General features: G+C 39.2%; 1 protein-coding gene across 4 annotated transcripts in view; it reads right to left on the reverse strand.

Moving 5' to 3' along the window:
• The window catches only part of Csde1 (cold shock domain containing E1), a 35,180-nt gene extending 15,657 nt beyond the window's left edge, over window positions 1–19,523 (reverse strand). For 2 of the 4 annotated variants that reach the window (XM_052179617.1, XM_052179618.1), the window contains exons 1-6: window positions 19,414–19,523; window positions 10,936–11,349; window positions 2,745–2,943; window positions 1,584–1,693; window positions 1,089–1,181; window positions 379–476 (exon numbers count right to left, since the gene is read on the reverse strand). In XM_052179617.1, coding sequence (XP_052035577.1) covers window positions 379–476; window positions 1,089–1,181; window positions 1,584–1,693; window positions 2,745–2,943 — 500 coding nt within the window. In that variant the 5' untranslated portion in view covers window positions 10,936–11,349; window positions 19,414–19,523. The remainder of the gene's footprint in view (window positions 1–378; window positions 477–1,088; window positions 1,182–1,583; window positions 1,694–2,744; window positions 2,944–10,935; window positions 11,350–19,413) is intronic. The other 2 variants (XM_052179619.1, XM_052179620.1) reach the window with 1 other exon arrangement.
• Window positions 19,524–20,760: the final 1,237 nt, after the last annotated feature.

Genomic DNA, 20,760 nt, shown 5'->3' on the forward strand with positions numbered 1-20,760 from the left:
AAAAAAAAGGGAAAACCTTCACTAAATAGGTAATTCCCTGAAAATGTCAGTGACTTAATCACCTTTAAATTCTGAAGATTCACAGACCTTTAAGGTCTTGAGCTGCTGGATAAAAATCTTCAAGGGTCATAAAAAGTATCCAGATTTGCAAGTTAGGTGTTTAAATAATTTCAGACTTCTCCTGCCCCAACTCTACACCTTTTTGATATCTGAAACAGGACCCAGTGTAGCCTAACCTGGTCTACAACTCCTGATCCTGTCTCTATCTTTCAAGTGTTAGGATTATCAGGACAGATCATCACATGAGGCTGTCACTTCAAATTTTTTCATGTAACCAAAAAGATCATTTAGGTTAGGGAAACATTAAAGAGAACTTACTGTTTATTGTTATCAATTACAAAGTTAATTTTATCTCCAGTTTCCAGCTGAACATTCCCTTCCACATCTTCAGAGGTGTAAGTCAGATAAAATACTTCCTGTGAATTAACCAGCTATTATTATTTATCTCAACAGGATGCACAGTCACTGTACAATGTCATTTACTCAAATACTTCTTATACTGGCATTTTAAAGCCAAAGTTCTTAGTTATATGCAGTATGACAAGTAAGTTGTCTTAGTCATAAACACACTTCCCCCTCCATGGTGCTGATGACTTCTTTGAGTGCACAGCTGAGCAGCAATCCAAGTTCAAAAAGCTTACACACGTGGAAGCATTTGCCCAGAGACTGTAGTTACATTTCAAAAAGACGATCTTTACATAAAGCATTCCAAATAAAAAAACTGGAGTTAGTGCTTAAAAGGAACCAGAAATAAATCCCCTTCCCCACAACCCACCAAAAAGTGATTTAAAGGAGCATTTTACCTTAATGTTCTAACTAAGGTCACACTTGGGCAAGCTAACACACTTGGAAGTCCTATGGATTTTTTCTTTAAAAATACTTTTATTATGCTGCACTTGAAGCCTCATAAAACCAAATTTAAAAATGATTTTAGCAACTAGCTTACGTTTTCTACTTTGAATTTTAAAGTACGCTTATAGATCACATGATGGATCAGGCAAAGGTTTAAGAAAAATACACAAGTTTACCCCATTACGTTCGTAGCATACACTCCCTGTTGGACTCTGACCCGGGGCAGCTGGAGATTTACTCTCTAAGTTGTGAGGAACAGCGCACACAACCTACCAGTCAAAAAAAAAAAAATTTCCATTGCTAATCATTTCAGGAGCAGCACTGTGCAATATAAACTGAGTTCTAATATCCTCTATACTATACACAGGGATGCATTTTAATATGATCCACAAGAGGATGTCATGCTGCCAAGTTTCAAACTTACAGTATGCAAACTGACTGTAAGTAAGTAAAGACTCAGGGTTATGTGTAAAACCCAAATTGAGTCTTGACCATGTTTTTAGTTCAGGTCAAGAAATGCCAGTGCTTCTGATCTAATCTTAAAAGTTATCTTTATATACTAGAGCTCTCTTCGTGCAAACTGAGGAGGCAGGGGACAATCTTCCTTTTCTAATGTGAAAAATATGCAAATATGGGGCCCTAAGGAAATACAAAGTATCAAAGTCACTAACTTGTCCATTCATTCGTTCCTCAGGATGTATTTCTGGTTTTATCTTCACCAATTTAATAGCAATGGGTTTCCCAGTCCGCCGGTCAGATGACACTTCAAATTCAACATCATCTAAAATAAACAATGTGTTATGTTTGTTGGACTAATGCTTGAAAAAACGGCATCTTGCATCTGAGTGCTACTTTAAGGTGGGTAATATTTGAGTTGCCTTAAACCAGTGGTTCTCAAAGTATGGTTCCTAGGCCAGAAGCATCAACGTTACCTGGAAGCTTAGGAGACCATGCAAATTCTTGAGCCTCACTTCAGACCTAGGTGAAGACAAACTCTGGGGAATCAAGTATAGCAATGTGCATTTTATTGAGCCTTCCAATCGACTGACAAACACACGAGCATTTCAGACTTTGAGTTAGTCTTAGACTGTGGTAGCTACATATCATGATCTAGTTTTTATGGCATTTACATACATTACAAATGAGATAATACAAGATTTGGAAACGTTTAACTTCTCTGCACATTGGCTTCCTTATCTATAAAATGGAATAATTTCTAACATACAAGATAGCTGAGAGGATTAAACAAAATACTGCTAAACAGCACGCACCCCTAGCATCTGGTACACACCAATGCTCATGTTAGCCACGGTTCTAAGTTCATTCTCAAGAATTTTTCATGTGCATGAGAGTTTTGCCCATTTGTTTGTATGCATGTAGACTGTTTGTTGCATGTAGTAGCTACGACATTTGGTGTCTGGTGCCCACAAAGACCGGAAGTGGCCATCAGATGCCCTGCAACTGAATATGAGCTGAGTGAGATTGGTGCTAGGAACTGAACCTAGGTCCTATACAAGAGTATCAAGTATTCATAACTGCTATGTTTTCTTTCTAGCCTCTTGGGATTTTTTGTTTGTTTTAGTTTAAGAAATCTTATAACTTCATTCCTTTAAATCTTCTAAGTATTTAAAGTAAAATACTCAAATATATCTTTTTACCAGTTAAGTTTTTGGAATCTCAAAATGACATTGCCACAGTAAAAATTAGAACACATATTTCAGTAGTAAGCGAAACTAAAATGTTCATCTTTTTCTGGTTTATAACAGACTGAAAAGTACTATTAGGAAAAGCAGACACACAGTAGGAAGTTCAAAGGTGAGCTGACAGATTACCTCCTACTTTTAAGTCCTGGAGGTTGCCATTATATTGTGAACAGTGGAAGAAAAGTCTAGCTTGCCGTTCTGAACACTGAATAAATCCATAAGAGGTCAACAGTTTTTCAATAACCCCAGTTTCACGAAGTGCTGCTGAAGTACCATTGGGGTACCCATTGTGTCCATTGTTGTGGAGAAGGTTTGGATCAAAGCTCATCTGTTTTAAAAAGAAAAAAAAAATTGTCAATATATACAGATTTATCTATAATTTCCACAGCATACTAAATCTGATTTTATATCTTTATAAATATACCTTTGTTGTAGAAAGGCAAAGAAAATGAGGTTAAAGTAGATAAAAAGTCTATAGACCTTTACTACTGAAATACTTAGCTAATATTTTAGGAAAAACTATTATTTTAAGTAATTTCTATCACTCATGGAAGAATTTTTATTTAGAAAACAAAACAAACCAAACAAACCAAACAATACTAACACTAGGTAAATCACCACATTAGTGAAAGTTCTTAATATTAACTTTAAATTACTAAAATAATTTTAGAACAAAAGTAGTTAATATAAAAACTGGTAACCTAGAATTACCAGATTAAGAAACATCTTAATGCTATTTGGTAAGTCATGCAGATTAAATTCATAAAGTTAGCAGAGATTAACACAATAAATGTCTTATTCAATATTTAATTCAAAATTTAAAATTGTGGCACAACACACACTTAAATCCTTATGGAAAAAAAATGGAAAATTATGAGTCAAAAAAGTCTCCCAGCCAGAAAGAGTTGTCTAACTATGTTTAGTTAATTTCTAAGGACATTCAAGACTTATTCTTTACTAAGAAAACACTGACATCTCTAATGTCATCTGTTTCTATAATCAATTCTAAGATCTATTAAAGCAAAAGAAACATTCTTCAGTGATAAAGGAGTTACTAAAATAAAATATAGTACACAACAATGCAATCTGTTTAGGTCAAATACCATGGGGATTTCATAAATCACAAAAATGAATTATTTGATAAGTTTGAAAGAAGCTAAGGGGATGGAGAGATGGCTCAGTGGTTAAGAGCACTGACTGCTCTTCCAGAGGCCCTGAGTTCCTAGGACCACATGGTGGCTTCACAACTACCTGTAAAGGGATCCAAAGCCCTCCTCTGGTGTGTCTGAAGACAATTATAGTGTACTCATATACATAAGATAAATTAATTTTAAGAAAAATAAAAAAGCATAAAATGGAATAAGTAACCAAAAAAGGCTGAGTAATTTACCACAGAAGCACTATCTCTAAGTCTTTACATTAACTTTAAAAAAGCTTTCACTTAAATTATGACATAAACATTTCCAGTTCCATGAAATGTTGGGCAATTATTAAAAAGATGTATCTTCAATGACCAATATTCTCATGGGAATTTTGCCTACATGTATGTATGTGCACCACATACTGCTTACATCCATAAAGGCCAGATTCAAGCACTGGATCTGCTGGAACCAGTGTCACAGACAGTTGTGAGCTGCTAGGTACTGAGAATCAAACCTGAGTCCTCTGGAAGAGCAGCCAGCACTCTTAACCACTAAGCCATCTCCTCTCCAGACCCAAGAACCAAAATTCTTGAAAGATAAATGGTTAAGCAAGGTGGTGGTGGAAGGTGGTGGAACAAGCCTTTAATCCCAGCATTCAGGAGACAGGGGCAGGTGGATCTCTGAGAGAAGTCCAGGCCACCCTACTCTACTGAGTGAATTCCATAAGAGGCAGGGCTACAGAGAGAAACCCTATATCAAAGGAAAAAAAAAGTTAAATAATACACTAAAATACATGGAATGTTCAAGATATGCAAATCAATGCACACCCCTTAGTAATTAGGTTCTATTTACTTTGTATTAGCCACTGTTCTGAAATGTATTAATCTAATTTTCAAAAAAAAAAAAAGTATATATATATATATATATATATATATATATATATATATATATATATATATATATTATGCCCATTTTACCAAGGAGAAAACAACCACTGGCCCAAATCCACTGGTAGATGACTCAAATAAGGTCTACCTCCACACAATGGGCTATAAATTCTCCAACTAAAGCCACTTGGCAATTTGATTAAAACAGCAGAATCAGATTCAGTGAAGACAAGGATCTGAAATTCTCCACTTCCAACAAGATCTAAGGCAATGCTTCTTCACTCTTTAAGACATTCTTAGAGTAGCAGAGTCCTAAAGTTATCTTTCAAAAGTCAAGGTCAAAGAAATGATTAGGAAGCTATAAATTGAGCCTACAGGCACTTCAACCAGACCACGTGGCCCTCACAAGCCATGCTTATTAACACAATGCAAGACAAACTGGATCACTCCTTTCCTGACTTACTGATCTCTGATATATGGGGGTCCTCTTTTGTTTTTTTGTCCAGGATGAGGTAGATGATGAAGATAAAGGTAAAGGAAGTGAAGGAGGGGCTGCAGGAGTGGGTTGAGGATCTGATGACAAGGTAAGCATGTTCTCCATGTCAAACAGCTGTGGCAACATAGCATGTTTACAAGTAGATGAGTAAATGTCAAACCGAAAGGTTCTCTCAGATATATTCAGCAGTCAACAGCCAGTATTATAAGGAACTTTTAAAATGTCATAAGAATACTAGTGACAGCCAGACAATGCTGGCACATGCTTGGCAGAGGCAGAAATGGAGAAGGGAGAGGAAGAGGAGGAGCAGGCAGAGGCAGGCAGATCCCTGTGCTAGAGGCTACTAGCCCAATCTACAGAGAAAGTTCCAGGACAATCAGGACTACACAGAGAAACCCTGTTTCAAAAACAAAACAAAGAACTTTAATGGCTAATAAGACCACTTTCCAATTTTCTTTTCAATTTCCAAACAGTTTAAACAAAATCTATTCTCAATTATAGTCCAATGAGAAACAGAATACTGCATTTATGTTTTTGCCTAGGATAGTTTCTATGAATATTACTATATGATATGAATATGAGCAGTATAAATATAGCTTATCTTTCACTAAGCTGATATATCAGATGTACTTCTTATCTAACTTGAATATACTGAAAACTTAAACTACAAAACTCACTAAGTTGACAGCTAAGTCCAATTTCTTATTCATTTGCTCTCAGCATACTACAGTTTAAATATACCTAAATGAATGGCCCTATACATTTAGTTATCTAGGCTTGACTCCATAGCAGAGGCACTGTCAGCACAAAGAAATATATATAAAAAGCAAGGAAAGCACAAGCCAAGCACGTGGGAGTCAACACATTTATTCCCAGGACTATTCAACCTCATGAAAAACATTACTATTTCATAAGATCTAATGTGTATGACAGACTTATATTAGAAGCAGTAAAACACACTCCATATATAATGTCCCTGCGATAATAAATTTATAATTGGATGAAGTTTAAAACAAAAAGAGTTAAAATAAAAAGTCAAGCATGATAGCGCATGTGTATAATCCCAGCATTTGAGAGGCTAAAGCTGAAGTGTTACTGAGTTGGAGGCCAGCGAGGGCTATAGTAAAATCCATTTTACAAAAGGAGAAAAAGGCACAATAAAAACAATCCTCCGACACAACTGTGCGTTGTGACCCCTTGAGGGAGAAGGGTTTCAAAAATGACTCTTTCACAGGGGTCTAAGACCACCCCCAAACAGATATTTACATTACGATCAACAGCAGCAAAATTATAGTTATGAAGTAATAATGAAAATAATATTATGAAAATAATTAAAAAGAAAATAATTTTATGGTTGGAGTCACACAACATATGGTACCGTATTAAAGGGTCACAACATTAGGAAGGAAGGTTAAGAAGCGCTGCTCCAAAACAAAACAATTACTTCAAGTAAGCATGGCAGTACACACTTGTAATCCCAGCACTCTGGGAGGCAGAGGCAGGGGGGATTTCTGAGTTTGAGGCCAGCCTGGTCTACAGAGTGAGTTCCAGGACAGCCAGGGCTACACAGAGAAACCCTGTCTTGGAAAAAAAAAAAAAACACCCTCCCCCAAAAACCCAACCCCCCCCCCAAAAAAAGAAAGAAAGAAAAAAACCTTAGAAGACTGATTATGAAAAAATTTAGAAACAAAAAAGATTCAATCAATCAAACAAAAACTCCCCCACAAAACAAAGGATACACAACATACTGACAAGGAAGACATGAACCTATACTAACAGGTAACCTGTTTCCAGAATACTGTTTATTTTTATTTTCTTCTCATTTGTTAGCACTCTTTCCAAGCAAACCACAGTGTAATTATGCAATCTATAAAAGTTTTGTAGGCTTCTCATTGACATGTAATGTAATAAAATTAACTTGAGGACTATTATTCTAGGCTACTTTAGATCAGGAATGTCAAAGTCCTATTTCTTTATGTTTAGATGTTAAGTCTTACTACATGGATTTTAAAATGAAAAGAAAGACCAGAAAGCTGTAACCCCAACCAGCCACCACCACTCATTTCCAAATTTCCATTCCTGATAAACACCATCACTTTGTAGAAAGAATCCCCTTCCGCACAATCTGCATGTCTTGAGACTGCTGGGGTTAAAGAAATGTGCCACCATGCCTGGCATGGCTTGTACTCTTAACCCATGCTGGTTTATTATTCAACCAGGATTGACATAATAATCAGCACTGCTCTAGGCTCTGTCCATAGATTTGTACCTCAGGTAGTGATTTAGTTTTCCAAAGATTATTTTCTCAAATGTAAAATTTGTGATTTCCAAATTCCCTTAAAAAGTTTTAGACATTTTAGTAACACCCGAGAGGATGACTCAATTTAACAATTCCCTTCTATGGGTTAATTCCCTCAGTTCTAAAAATAACTGCGCTGTATGTCTAAACAAAACTATCTGCACATAACTTCTACTATTCCTTTCAGCTGTTTTTTTTTTTTTTTTTTTTTTTTTTTTAAAGACAAAGTTTTATGCAGCGTCATTTTGACTCAGGCAGGCTTTGAAATAAGCTGTGGAGGATGATCTTGAACCCCTGAACCTTTCTGCCTCAGCCTCCTAAGACTAGGAGTACAGATGTGCACCTTCACATTGATGCTCCTCTCAGTTTCCTAAATTCAGTAGTTGTTTATACTATTGTTTTCAGCATAGATTTGCAATAACTATTACTAAAGTGTATTTCACCATTTTTATACTACTTTGATTAAAGCAGAACAGTGATTATTTCCCTATTAGGTACACTAAAGTTTTTAGTAACTGTGCAACTTAGACACATACCCTTTATTCAATTTATTAACAAACCACTTTAGGGAAATATTCCAACCCTCACTACCCACCCCTACAACAACAAAATAACAAAAATCCAATATATACTGCATCTGTAATCCAAGGACTTGAGGCAAATGCAAGAGGATAAACTCAAGAACATCCTTCACTAGTTGGAGAACAGCCTGGGTTGAGATGTTGTCTTAAAAAGAAGTTGCAACAACAAAAACCCAACCAACAAAACACTGTAACCTATTGTTTTAAGACATTAAAATTTTTCCATTGTGTTTGTGTGTGGGTATGCCACAATGTTTGGTTTCCTGTGGAGTCAAGAGCTCCACTAGAGCTATGGGCACCTAAAATGGATACTAGGAATCAAAGGGCCCCCTGGAAGTAGATGCAAGCAGACTTAACCTCTAAGCTATAATTTCATCTCCCTTAAGTGCCCTTTTTTGGTTAACCTATTTCAATTTGTAGAGATCAAGCTTAAATTGTTAAAAGTTTATAGTCTTTTATTGTTCTAAATTCATACACATTATCAGGATGTTGAGATAGTTCAAGGTGTTCTTCACATAAAAAACTAAGATTAAGTATCTACTTAGCACAACTGCTTATTATTAGAGCTTTAAGAACAACAGGGCACAGGGTAGTGGTGGTGCACGCCTTTAATCCCAGCACTTGGGAGGCAGAGGCAAGGCAGATTCTAAATTTGAGGCCAGCCTGGGCTACACAGAGAAACCCTGTCTCAAAAGAAAAAAAAAAAAAGGGAATATGCAAAACATAAGTCACACAAACCATCTAGCATCCTTAAAATACAGTCTTGCTGTTACCCATACTGTCTTCAAGTTGTGGGCTCAGGTCTTGCCTCTCAGCCTACTAAGAAATTGGGATCAGAAGCACATATATCTCCCAATCTCTTCTTTTAGCTTATAAGCAGCTTTAGTTTGTGGTAGGCATTTCCATCTAGCCCAAAAGAAGGAACAATAGCCTAAACTTACTCTTTAAAATCAGATGAGGAAGAAAAAGACAAAAGATATGCTAGAACAATTATCTTATAATTGGTGCTGGAGATAAATTTATCACTAAGAATAGTTATCATTAAGAAACAATACAAGGAGCAGGGAGGTGGTGCATGCTGGTAATCCCAGTGCTTGAGAGGCAAAGGACGACGGATTTCTGAGTTGGAGGCCTGCCTGGTCTACAGAGTGAGTTCCAGAACAGCCAGGGCTACACAGAGAAACCCTGTCTGGGGGGGTAGGGGGTGGGGTGGGTAGAGAGAAACATACAGGGGCTGAAAAGATGGTGGCTCAGAGGTTAAGAGCACTGACTACTCTTCCAGAGGTCCTGAGTTCAATTCCCAGCAACCACTTGGTGGCTCACAATTATCTGTAATGATCTCATCTAGTGTATTTGAAGACACTACAGCAAGCATACTCATATACAGAAAAAAAAAAAAAAAAGAAAAGAAAAGAAACAAACAAACAAAAAGGGAGCCAGCAATGGTGGCATAAACCTTTCATCCCAGCACCTGGCAGGCAAAGGCAGGTGGAACTAGCCTGGTTTAAAGACAACGTTTCAGGACAGCCAAAGCTAAATAGAAAAACCCTTGTCTCAAAAAACAAACAAACAAAACAAAAAACCCACAACAAAACAAAGAAAGGAAGGAAAAGAAACAAAATGGGTGGCTAAGAGCACTTGCTGGTCTTGCTAAGGACCCAGGTTCAGTTCCCAGCACTCACAAGGTAATCACTACCATCTGTAACTCAAGTTCCAGGGAATCCAATGCCTCTTCTGGCCTCTGAAGGATCCTGCCAGCACATGGCACACAAATATACACTGAGGCACACGCTCATACATAAAAAATAAACTAAAAAGAAAGTGCTCCTCCACAACAGACCTGTGTGCTTCTTGAAATGAGTAAGACAAACTGCTTCCATTTCCATTCAATTTCGTCTGCAACATTTTAAAAAATGGTCAACCTTTTAAAATCATCTTCCTTTGTGTTCCTTTCCTATGTGTTTGTGTTAACTCTTCTTTAATGTTCTCCTCATAGTATTTCCTTTATTACCTATAACCCAATGATTCTGATTCCGTTCTCAATTCAAAGACTTTACATTTTAAAAAACCTAGAAACTAAAAAGAAAAATCGCTCTTTACAACTCTAATTTCCCTCAAGTAACTAATATACCATGCTAGCAGTCTTTGACTTCTGATTTCAAACAGACAACAGGTTCCCATTTCAACAAGCTCTGACACAAAACTACTTCTATCAGTGAATGACAAATGTTCTTTCTAGTTTGGACAACCGAATGGACCAAGGCTGTTTTCCCTAGGCCTAGCTTGTTACAAGATCCTTTTACCATTAGAACTCCACTTCTGCCTGCTCACCAGTCTTTGTCTTAACTATCTACTTTTTCAGCAGATTTTCTCATCTTCAATGAATCAAGCCATCTTCCCTTTGAAAAAGTCTGTAACAACTAATAAACCATCCAATGGCTCTCATGCATACAGAACAGAGCTAATACACATGCGCACACGCAGGCACTGTACCTTTCAAAACTTCGCTCCAAAAAGTTTCTCTGTCTAGTTACTCACACCCCACAAAAACTCTCTAGCCTGTGTGTAACTGAACTGCTCACTACAGTCCTGTGCCCTCAAGCCTCCTAGAGACTCTGAGAATCATTATTTCTGTACTCTAGAGAAGATCTTTTCCTCCTGGCAAAGTATCGCTTTGTTTAGATGCCTCTCATTCCTTATACTCTTAGCACTGAGAACCTTCTTTTTAGTCTATATTTAACAGTAATATTTTGTAATAAAATAGTCTAAATTTACATTTATGAACACTTTATCACTACCATACTCTTCTGGTGCTAGCAATGCATAATAAACCATATAGTAAGCATGTAAACCATCCATCCATATACTTCCATGTCCAGCTTATATATTCTTAACCAAAGAAAATTCAAACCTACCTCGCAGTGATAATCAAATATTGCACTTTCAGTAGTATTTGCTGACTCTTCTTTTTTTCAGCACAAGTTCCAAAGGATGAAAGTTGCTAGTATTTAAAAAAAAAAAAAAAAAAAAAAAAAAAAAAAAAAAAAGCGAGAGGAAATGATCTACCAAGCTAATAAAGAATACAACTGCTGCTGCACCGGGCAATCTCACAGTACAGCACTGAAGAAAACAAAGACTACTAGCAGCGTTGGGAAGTGCTCTTTCAAAGCTGTTGAGTAGGCACAAACTTCTTGTTTCAGATCAAGTGTTGTGTCTTCAACTTGTGTACTCTTCTTTGGTGTTGTTGGTTGTTGCGGGTCTGTTCCTTGCCTGATCTGAACTTGAAGCAGCAGTTTCAGGTGGTAAAGTCTGTTCCGTTACACTTCATACTAGAGGTAGAAACAAAGACAAAGTTAGCTATTAGAGAACCAAGGTCAGAGGGTGGGATGCTTAGAATCACTGTCCAAGGAGGGATGCAGGTACTTGAAAGTGTTCACTGAGTGCAAGTGAAGATGGCCTGCATCTTCTGCAAAGACCCCAAATTATCCCAAAGTCCTGCTAATCTCGCCACCATCTGCAAAGTTATGATATCCAGTAAGCACAAGCATCTTACAGTGTGTTACCCTTGATGGAAAACAAAGTTAACTCCCCATTGAAGTATGCATTCCAAATCAGAAAAGCTACACTGGAGAAAAATAGAACACAAAATTCAGCGGCTAGGCTAAGTCCCCGGCTAACACACTACACCAGTAGGCACACTTTTACCACTGTACTAGCATCAAAGCAATACACAGAAGAGACAACTAAGAGGGAATCTGAACAGAACCTGAAAAACTAAGAGTAAATAAACAACTAAGTATCCAGTGCATAAAGATTACCTAAGTGGTGCACACCTTTAATCCTAGTTACTTGGGAGGCAGAGGCAATCGGATTTCTGAGTTCAAGGCCAGTCTGGTCTACAGAGTGAGTTCCAGGCCAGGGCTATACAGAGAAATCCTGTCTTGAAAAACCAAATAATAAAATAAAGATCACCTAAGGCAAGTCTGAACAACTACAAAACTCTAAGTTCTTTGAAAATAGGAATGCTGCAGCATTATGTGATTTCTCCTTAAAAATCTTATTGTGAATGGTAGATGTGTGGCATGCATGCATGGATATTAAGATTTTTTTTTTGGAAGTCACCTTAGGTTCCTAAGACTGAATTCAATTCCTTTACCTACTGTGCCATCTTGTTGGCCTTCATTGCATTTGGGGGTGGTGGTAGTGTTAAGTGGAGGGGGTATGCAAGACACCGTATATCTTTGTAGTCCCAGCTGTCTAGAAATTCTGCTGACCAGACTGGCCTCAAACTCAGGGATCAACCTGCCTCTGCCTCCTGAGTGCTGGAATTAAAAGCATGGGCTCTCATGGAATTTTTTTTTTTTAAAGTCTTGCTTCAAGTCAAGACCTCAGGCATGAATGGACAATAACAAGTGTGGGTATTTCAGAGGAACTAAGTCAGCCTGGATAGGAAAGAGGGTCAGTAACAGTGGGAAGAAAGGTACTGACAGCTGCAGTGGAACCAGATTATGAGAGAAGGAGCTCCCGCAATCTGTCTTATGACAGACTACCAGGGCACAAAGCACTATGGCACATTTGTATGCCCACACACACACACACACATACACACACACACACAAAATAAAATGCAATAAAAAACTGTTAGAAGGAGCCAGGTGATGGTGGTGCACGCCTTTAATCCCAGCACTTAGGAGGCAAAGGCAGAGGCAGAGGCAGGCGATTTCTGAGTTCGAGGCCAGCCTGGTCTACAGAGTGAGTTCCAGAACAGCCAGGACTACACAGAGAAACCCTGTCTCAAAAAAAAACAAAACAAAAACAAAAAACAAAAAAACCCCAACCAACCAACCAACCAACCAAAAAAAAAAAAAAAAACAACAACAAAAAAAAAGGTTACAAGCCATTGAGATAGTTCAGCAGGCTCACCAAGATTCCCAGGACCCATGTGGTGGAACAGAGCTGACTTGGCGAGGTGTCCTCTGACATCTACACAATTATGTACTTGCACACTGACACATTAAGTACAAAGAAAGCAAATGTAAAAGCAATGTACTATTTTAGATAAGGTTTTTCTTATGTTGCCCAGGCTGGTCTTTAATTCTTGGCCCCAGAGAACTTTCCCACAATCCCATCTCACAAGATACTAGGGACTACAGGTGCACATTACAGTTTGGCAACTGTTTTGTATGAAAAGAAAAATAGTAGACAAGCTGAGAGATAAATATTTTCATTTGAAAAACATCACAAACAAGAATGGTGCCAAGCAGGTAAGATGGCTTATTGAATAAAGGTATTTATTTGGTGCACAAGCCTGAAAACAATCCCTGGAACCCCTGTAAAGGTAGACAGAGGAAAAAAATACAAAGTTGTCTTCTGACTTCCATACCTTGTCCCCTGCACCTTGGCATACCTATAATCAAATACATAATATTGAGGGAAAAAATTACTATAAGGTGATCTAGATGTGGTAGGACATGCCCTCAATTCCAGAACTACACAGAGTTGTCCCCTGCACCTTGGCATACCTATAATCAAATACATAATATTGAGGGAAAAAATTACTATAAGGTGATCTAGATGTGGTAGGACATGCCCTCAATTCCAGAACTACACAGAGTATCCATGTTTCAGAAAACAAAGGCTGGGCAGGATGAAGCATGGCTTTGATCCTAGCACTGGAGAGGCAAAGACAGGCAGATCTGTGAGCTCAAGGCCAGCATAGTCTACAAAACAAGTTCCAGGTCAGCCAGGGATACAGGAAAAAACTGTCTATTAAAAAAAAAAAAAAAAAAAAAAAAGGAAGAAGAAGAAGAAAAAAAAACGATGTCTTTAAATTTGAACTGGGGTGACACATCATGTCGACAGCTGTCTAATAAATAAACAAGACTCCTACAATCTAGAGTATTGCAGAGCCAATCTTGAATACTAATGAGGCCTAGCAATATACATTAAGCACAACTGAATAGAGGAATTAGTATCTTATTTGTGAGATTTTATAGGTAACTGAATGGTTTTCAACCAAATCAAGTCTGAAAAACTTATAGGTATTGGTCAAGCATTTATATGAAATTGGCTAGCTATTCCAATAAGTGGTGCTGACTCCTTTAACTGTCTGAAAACAAATATATCTCCCTTTACTCCTTCTAAAGCCAGACACTGCAAAAGCAGAGAACAATTGGGCTGGAGAGATGGCTAAGAGGTTAAGAGCACTGGCTACTCTTCTAGAGGTCCTGAGTTCAATCAATTCCCAGCAACCACATGGTTGCATCATAACCATCTATATATTGAGGTCTGGTGCCTCTTCTGGCACCAGATAGATAGCAGTAGATAGAATGCTGTATACATAATAAATCTTTAAAAAAAAGAAAAGTAGAGAACAATTGAAGAGTCTCAACTGTTTCCCCCACTGTTCCACAGGGAAAGAGTATCACTAATTATCAACCACTATGCTATTTTAGGAGTTAAAGCAAAAAGTACTTTTTTTTAAAAAAGAGAACAAAGACCCCACTAAATTGGTTAGAATCTCCACTGCTAGAATTTCATTGACCACCATACTTTAAAAAATTCCCAATAGGAAAAATGTGTGAATATGAATAAAATTCTTGCCTTTGAAGTTCAAATTTGTGATACTTAGCTGGTCTTAAGTTCACATACACCACATGCACAAGTGATGCACACATACCGTTTGCTTTCTTCCTCCTGTGTGTTTTATGCTGCTGAATTGAACCTTCTATTTCATTCATGCTAGGAAAATGCTCTACCACTGAGCCACACCTCTTCTGGAACTAAGATTAATGATAAACTTTAGATAATGTTGGGCTGCGGCGGTACACTCCTTTAATCTTAGCTCTTAGGAGACACAGGCAGACAACTTTTAGGCCAGACTGAACTAGAGCTCAAGGACAGGCAAGGCTACACAGAGAAGCCCAGTCAAACCAACCAACCTCCCACTCCCCCCTACCCTAACCCCCTGCCAAAAAATAGATAACTACCAATATAAATTGCCAGGTTGACAGATCTGAGTTCATAGCCAGCCTTGTCTATAGATCAGGTTCTAGGACAGAAATCCTGTCTTGAAAAACTAAACAAAATAAATAAGAATACAAGTCATTATTAAGGGAAACTAAAAATAATTGATCAACTATCCTTTTGTCTATATTTTAGTAACTGGGCTGGTCTGTTAGAGATCTGGATACTAAGGACATTTAAAATTATGTATCTAACATAGAACTGCTATTAAACACAACAGTTAGGGTGGGAAGCTAAAGAAATTATTTTTCATCAAAAACCTACTCTATGCTAGGTCTTATTTTTGAGAACCAACATGACCTTGAACTTTTAACACTGTCCCTGATGGACTTGGGATTGCTGGGTTTGCCTCTATAATCAGTTTTATGCAGGGCTGGGGACTGAATACAGAACTTTGAGCACACCAGTCAAACTCTTAAACTTTATCCCCAGCACACACATTTGTACATCTACATTTCTAATTTAAACTTTCCTGTTGGTCTTGGTGGTACATGGCTTTAATCTCAGCATTCAGGAGGCAAAGACAGGCAGATTTCTATGAGTTAAAGGGCAGCCTGATCTACAGAGATTGTTCCAGGACAGCTAAGGCTACAACAGAAAAACCCTGTCTCAAAAAAACCAAGGGGGTAGGGTGTCTAGAAATCAGTCATGTCAAAACCAACTTAACCACTCAAACTGTTAATGTACATATGTAATTGACCAAATAAATCAAGATTCTGACATTCCTTGAAATTAGTATTATTTTCTAATTACAATATATTTCAATTCAACTTATTTCCCACTCCCACAACTTGGCCAGGGTTTCTCTGTATAGTCCTACAACTCCCTCTGTAGACCAGGCTGGCCTCAACCTCAGAGATCTACCTGCCTCTGTCTCCCAGCTGCTTGGATCAAAGACATGAACCATCATGGCCAGTTCTCAAGTTACATTTTAAATGTTTAATAGCCACACCTAATTTAGTGGCTAAGCACTGCAGAATAAGCCATCTACTGAGAAGGAGAAGCTTGTCTTTTAAAGAAAGAGTAAGTTTACTGGGCAAAGATTTCAACTAATAAAAGGAGGCAATAGCCAAAGATTTGCTTGGTCACTGGAGCTTACCAAGCTCCAGCTCACTTTGTTACCAAGTTGGAGAAGCAGAAATACAACATATTTTCTGTAGCTTTAAACCAATGGTAGTTTACTTACGCAATGTTGGGAAAGAGCAGAGACATTTATTTTCAACTTTATATTTAATTAGCATTAAAAGATATAAAAGGGACTAAAAAACTAGTGCCTTGGGAGTAGTGGCACACACCTTTAAGACCAGCACTCAGGAGACATAGGCAGGTGGATCTCTGAATTGAGGCCAGACTTTTCTACAGTGAGACCCTCCGTCTTGGAATGATGGGATTCAAGAAGAATGCGTATGTGTGTTTATATAATATATATGGCCTTGTATATACATTGAGAAACCTATATATGGCCTCAAAACCAAAAAACAAGTCACAGCAGTTTCACCACATAAATTATTGCCACTAACTAAATTTTTATAGTTGTAACCACTGTATAAAATTCTGAATTTGTTTTGTGTTGTGAATCAAGGTCTTCCTATGTAGCCTAGATGGCTTCCAACTCAAGATCCTCCTGTCTAATTCTCTCAACTGCTGAAACAAAGTTTGGGCAAAAGATCTCAAAATGGTTGTCCCTTTGTTTTCAGAAAAGAAAGCTTCAAAAGACACAATTCTTTGTGTCATACAAAATGTCAACATTTCAACTTAATTTTGCAGCAGAGTCTTAATAATTAAAAAAAAAAAATCCAAAAGGAACTTTCATGCATTGTTGAAAAAAAGTTATTGGCCAGGCGGTGGTGGCGCTGGCGCACACCTTTAATCCCAGCACTTGGGAGGCAGAGGCGGGCAGATTTCTGAGTTCAAGGCCAGCCTGCCTGGTCTACAGAGTGAGTTCCAGGATAGCCAGGGCTAAACAGAGAAACCCTGTCTCAGGAAAAAAAAAAAAAAGAAAGAAAGAAAGAAAGAAAGAAAGAAAGAAAGAAAGAAAGAAAGAAAGAAAGAAAGAAGGAAGGAAGGAAGAAAAAAGTATAGTCCTCATAGGGATGTAGTTAATGTCACTAAACTGTATACTTCAAAAAAGGTCAAAACTGGTTTATGTTCCATAAAATGGAATGACTGAGGGGCTACCTGAAGGGAGGGTGTGAAAGAAAAAGAAAACAGTTCACAATTCTTCAGTTGCTGAAATTTATCACAATTTCCAATCATTCCTTTAAGGGTTACAGAACTTATTTTTATGAAAAAAGAAAACCTATCTTCTGTGCTTCAAACACTTTGCTTTTCAACTCAGCTGCTATAAATACTCATGTAAACACCCAGAGCAGCAGCAAAACCAAACTACAACCAGCTTTTAAAGTTGTAGTTCTATGAGTAAAAGAAACAAGGATAAATATTAGACCCAAGGTGGGGTTTTTTTCTTTTTTGTATTTTGATATAAGGTTTCTCAAAGTGACTCTGGTTGTCCCAGAACTTGCTCAACAGACCAAGTTGGCCTTGAACTCAGAGATCTGCCTGCCTCTGCCTCAGGAGTGCTAGGTCTGCATCGATGGTACTGAAGAAGGTGTGGCCAACTACTGCCTAAATTTTATAACATATACTTGTGGTTGTTTGGCTGCTTATGTACACAATCTGCTTCTTATCCACATTAATAATTATACTGCCTGTCAATTTCGTAATGAGTTTGCCTTCTAGTACCTAAAAATGAAAATGATTGACAGGCATGATGGTAGGACATGCCTTTAATCCTGCACTTGGGAGGCAGGGACACGCAGATTTCTCTAACTTCAAGGCTAGCCTGGTTCATAGAGTCAGTTGGAAGGCCAGACAAGGCTACAGTGAGACCCTATCTCAAAAAAAGAAAAGGAAAGTAAAAGAAAAGGGGGGGGGGGGGGAGGCAGACTGAGCATTTTAAATTAGCTTGAACTAATGCCCTATAATTTGGAACTTACTTTTTTAAGTAGGTTAAGAGCAAGCAAGCAGTCCAGAGGTAGAGGCTGGAAAGCCAGTTCAAGGCTAACCTAGGCTACATAGTTTAAGGCCATAACCAATAAACAAAAGAAAAACAAACTTGGCAGTTTTGTGAACTACAAGTCCACTACAAGTCCACTAAGATAACTGTCCAAACTCAACCAGGACCTTTAAGCATCCTTAGTTCTTTTCTGCCTGTCACCCTCAACTGCCTAAACAGCACTGTCGTTTTGCTTATTTTAGTTGCAGAACAAGGAAACTAAGTGGCCTAATAATGTTCAGATTGTTTTCTGCAGTGGAAAGTGTTAAGGAGTACTCCCTGCTCACCTGTGAGTCAAGTTGGAGACCAGCCACAAAGGTGTTTCTAAGGTTAACTCTTTAAAGCAAAAGAACCGTAGCACTAAGATTTCGTATTGTTGAAACATTCGATGGTAAAATCTTCTCATGTGCTCTCCAACTAGATACATGACAAAGCCAAGCCATTCATTGCACAATGTAGGCCAGCGCTTGCACCACGGAGGGAGGGCATCACGGAACTCTCCTAACGCATGCCATTTACCCCAGACAGAAAGGTGGGAGACACGTGCCTAGAACGGGGCCCGACTCCCTTTTCAAATGTCAAGGGGCAGTTAGGTGTGGAGACCCAGGCACAAGAGACTGTGAGTAAAGGTGTCAATTCTGCCGCGCTAGGGTCAGATATGGCTGAGGGAAAAAGGTGTCCCTCAGCACTTTCCCTAGATGGAACAGGGTCTCAACCCACACACAAAGAAGGCGCCACTGCCGCACTGCGCTCTGGTAGTCGTAGTCGTATCCCCAAAGCCAGTGACGGCCAAGAAAGACAAGGTCCCGAAAAAAGAACAGGCCTTTCTCCCCGGCCTCTTCCAGCTGCACACAAAGGACCGCGCCACCACCCCCTCACCCCTCCCGCCGGGACTTGTAGTTCCTTTTCCCCACGCCAAGCCGCAGAGGGGGGAGAGGACAGACTACAGCTCCCGGCAGCCTTCGCGCCCGAGCCCCGCACCCTCTGCCTCCATCTTGGCTGCGGTCGGAGCCTCCATTTTCGCTCCCTCCCCCCACTTCAGTCACCAACACCAACACCAACACCACCACTACACGCACCTCCTGGCCTCAACTCCTCACTAAGGCTCCGCGGCCTGCCCTGAGGCCGAGACGGTTGAACTCGGGCGAAAAAGGAAGCCTGGAGTAGGAACTCACACTGAGCTCTCCCCCATCCGGAATTCTAGGAGTGCCCACTCTGACACTCAAAAGTCCCTTCAGCTAATCTGAGTCTCCTCACCTGTCTTTAGCCTGGCTTGTTGCTACCCCCAAATTAACACCGAGGTCGTACTCACCCCAACAGCTCAGCGCCCCCTCTCCAGCGCCGCCATAAGCAGCACGGCCCGGTACGTAGGAATAAATCTCGCTTCTCTCGCGAGAGTTGCAGGCTCCGAGCGCGTGCACGGGAAGGTGGGGGGGCGTGCTCTTAGTACGCTTGCGCGCAAAAGCAGAGTGACGCCAACCGGTGATCTGCCTTGATCGACACGCAAGATGGTGACTGTGTTCTTTTATACTCTCGCCCCTGAATACTGCCAGAAGCAATCTCGGCATTTACTGACTCGGCTGCGACGCTGGGGGCGGGGCGGAGAGTGACTTTAGGCGTCTCCGGTCTTCGCGAGCCCGAATGCTTTCGGCAGCGAGGCTTGAGTCAACCTTAAGTAGGAACAATTCTGAGGGCAGATCCGGTAATGTGGAAAAAAAAAAGATTTCACTTTCCTCAGCAATAATCCAGGAGTCCTCAAACCGCAGTTTCTCTTTAGTCACGGGACAGTCTTAATCCTGTCGCATTCATTAGAATGGATTTCATTGGTTTAGAGAAAAGTTTTTAACAAAGTAATTTATAAATCTTATCTGAGACCTCTTGCCTTCCAGAAACTACTGTACAATCAATATAATCAGAAATTCCCCAAACCACTTCATTTGTCCAGTTCCCAAAAGATATTTGTAGTGTGTCAGTCCAAATAAGTATTTAAAAGGCTGAAATCAGGGTAAGCCGGGCGGTGGTGGCGCACGCCTGTAATCCCAGCACTTGGGAAGCAGAGGCAGGCAGATTTCTGAGTTCCAGGACAGCCAAGTCAACACAGAGAAACCCTGTCTCAAAAAACCAAAAATAAATAAATAAAAATAAAATGAAATCAGGGTAAAAGGATGATTCATCCATCTGAAGTAGAGGAGTATGATAGTTCTGACCATTGCAAACTTAAATAGGTTGCCCAGTCTTTAGTAAAACAATTACTTTACACAGGTTCACTGACTATCTTGTGTTTTTTTATTTGTTTGTTTGTTTGTTTGTTTCGAGACAGGGTTTCTCTGTGTAGCCCTGGCTATCCTTGAACTCATTCTGTAGACCAGGCGGGACTCGAACTCAAAAATCCGCCTGCCTCTGCCTTCCAAGTGCTGGGATTAAAGGCATGCGTCACCGCCACCGCCACCCGGCTTTTTTGTTTGTTTGTTTGTTTGTTTTGTTTTTTGTTTTTAAAGATGTATTTATTTTATGTATGTTGAGTACACTGTAGCTGTCTTCAGACACACCAGAAGAGGGCGTCAGATCCCATTATAGATGGTTGTAAGCAACCATGTGGTTGCTGGGAATTGAACTCAGGATCTCTGGAAGAGCAGTCAGTGCTCTTAACCTCTGAGCC

Source organism: Apodemus sylvaticus, chromosome 4 (genome assembly GCF_947179515.1).
Source record: "Apodemus sylvaticus chromosome 4, mApoSyl1.1, whole genome shotgun sequence".
Classification (NCBI taxonomy): domain Eukaryota; kingdom Metazoa; phylum Chordata; class Mammalia; order Rodentia; family Muridae; genus Apodemus; species Apodemus sylvaticus.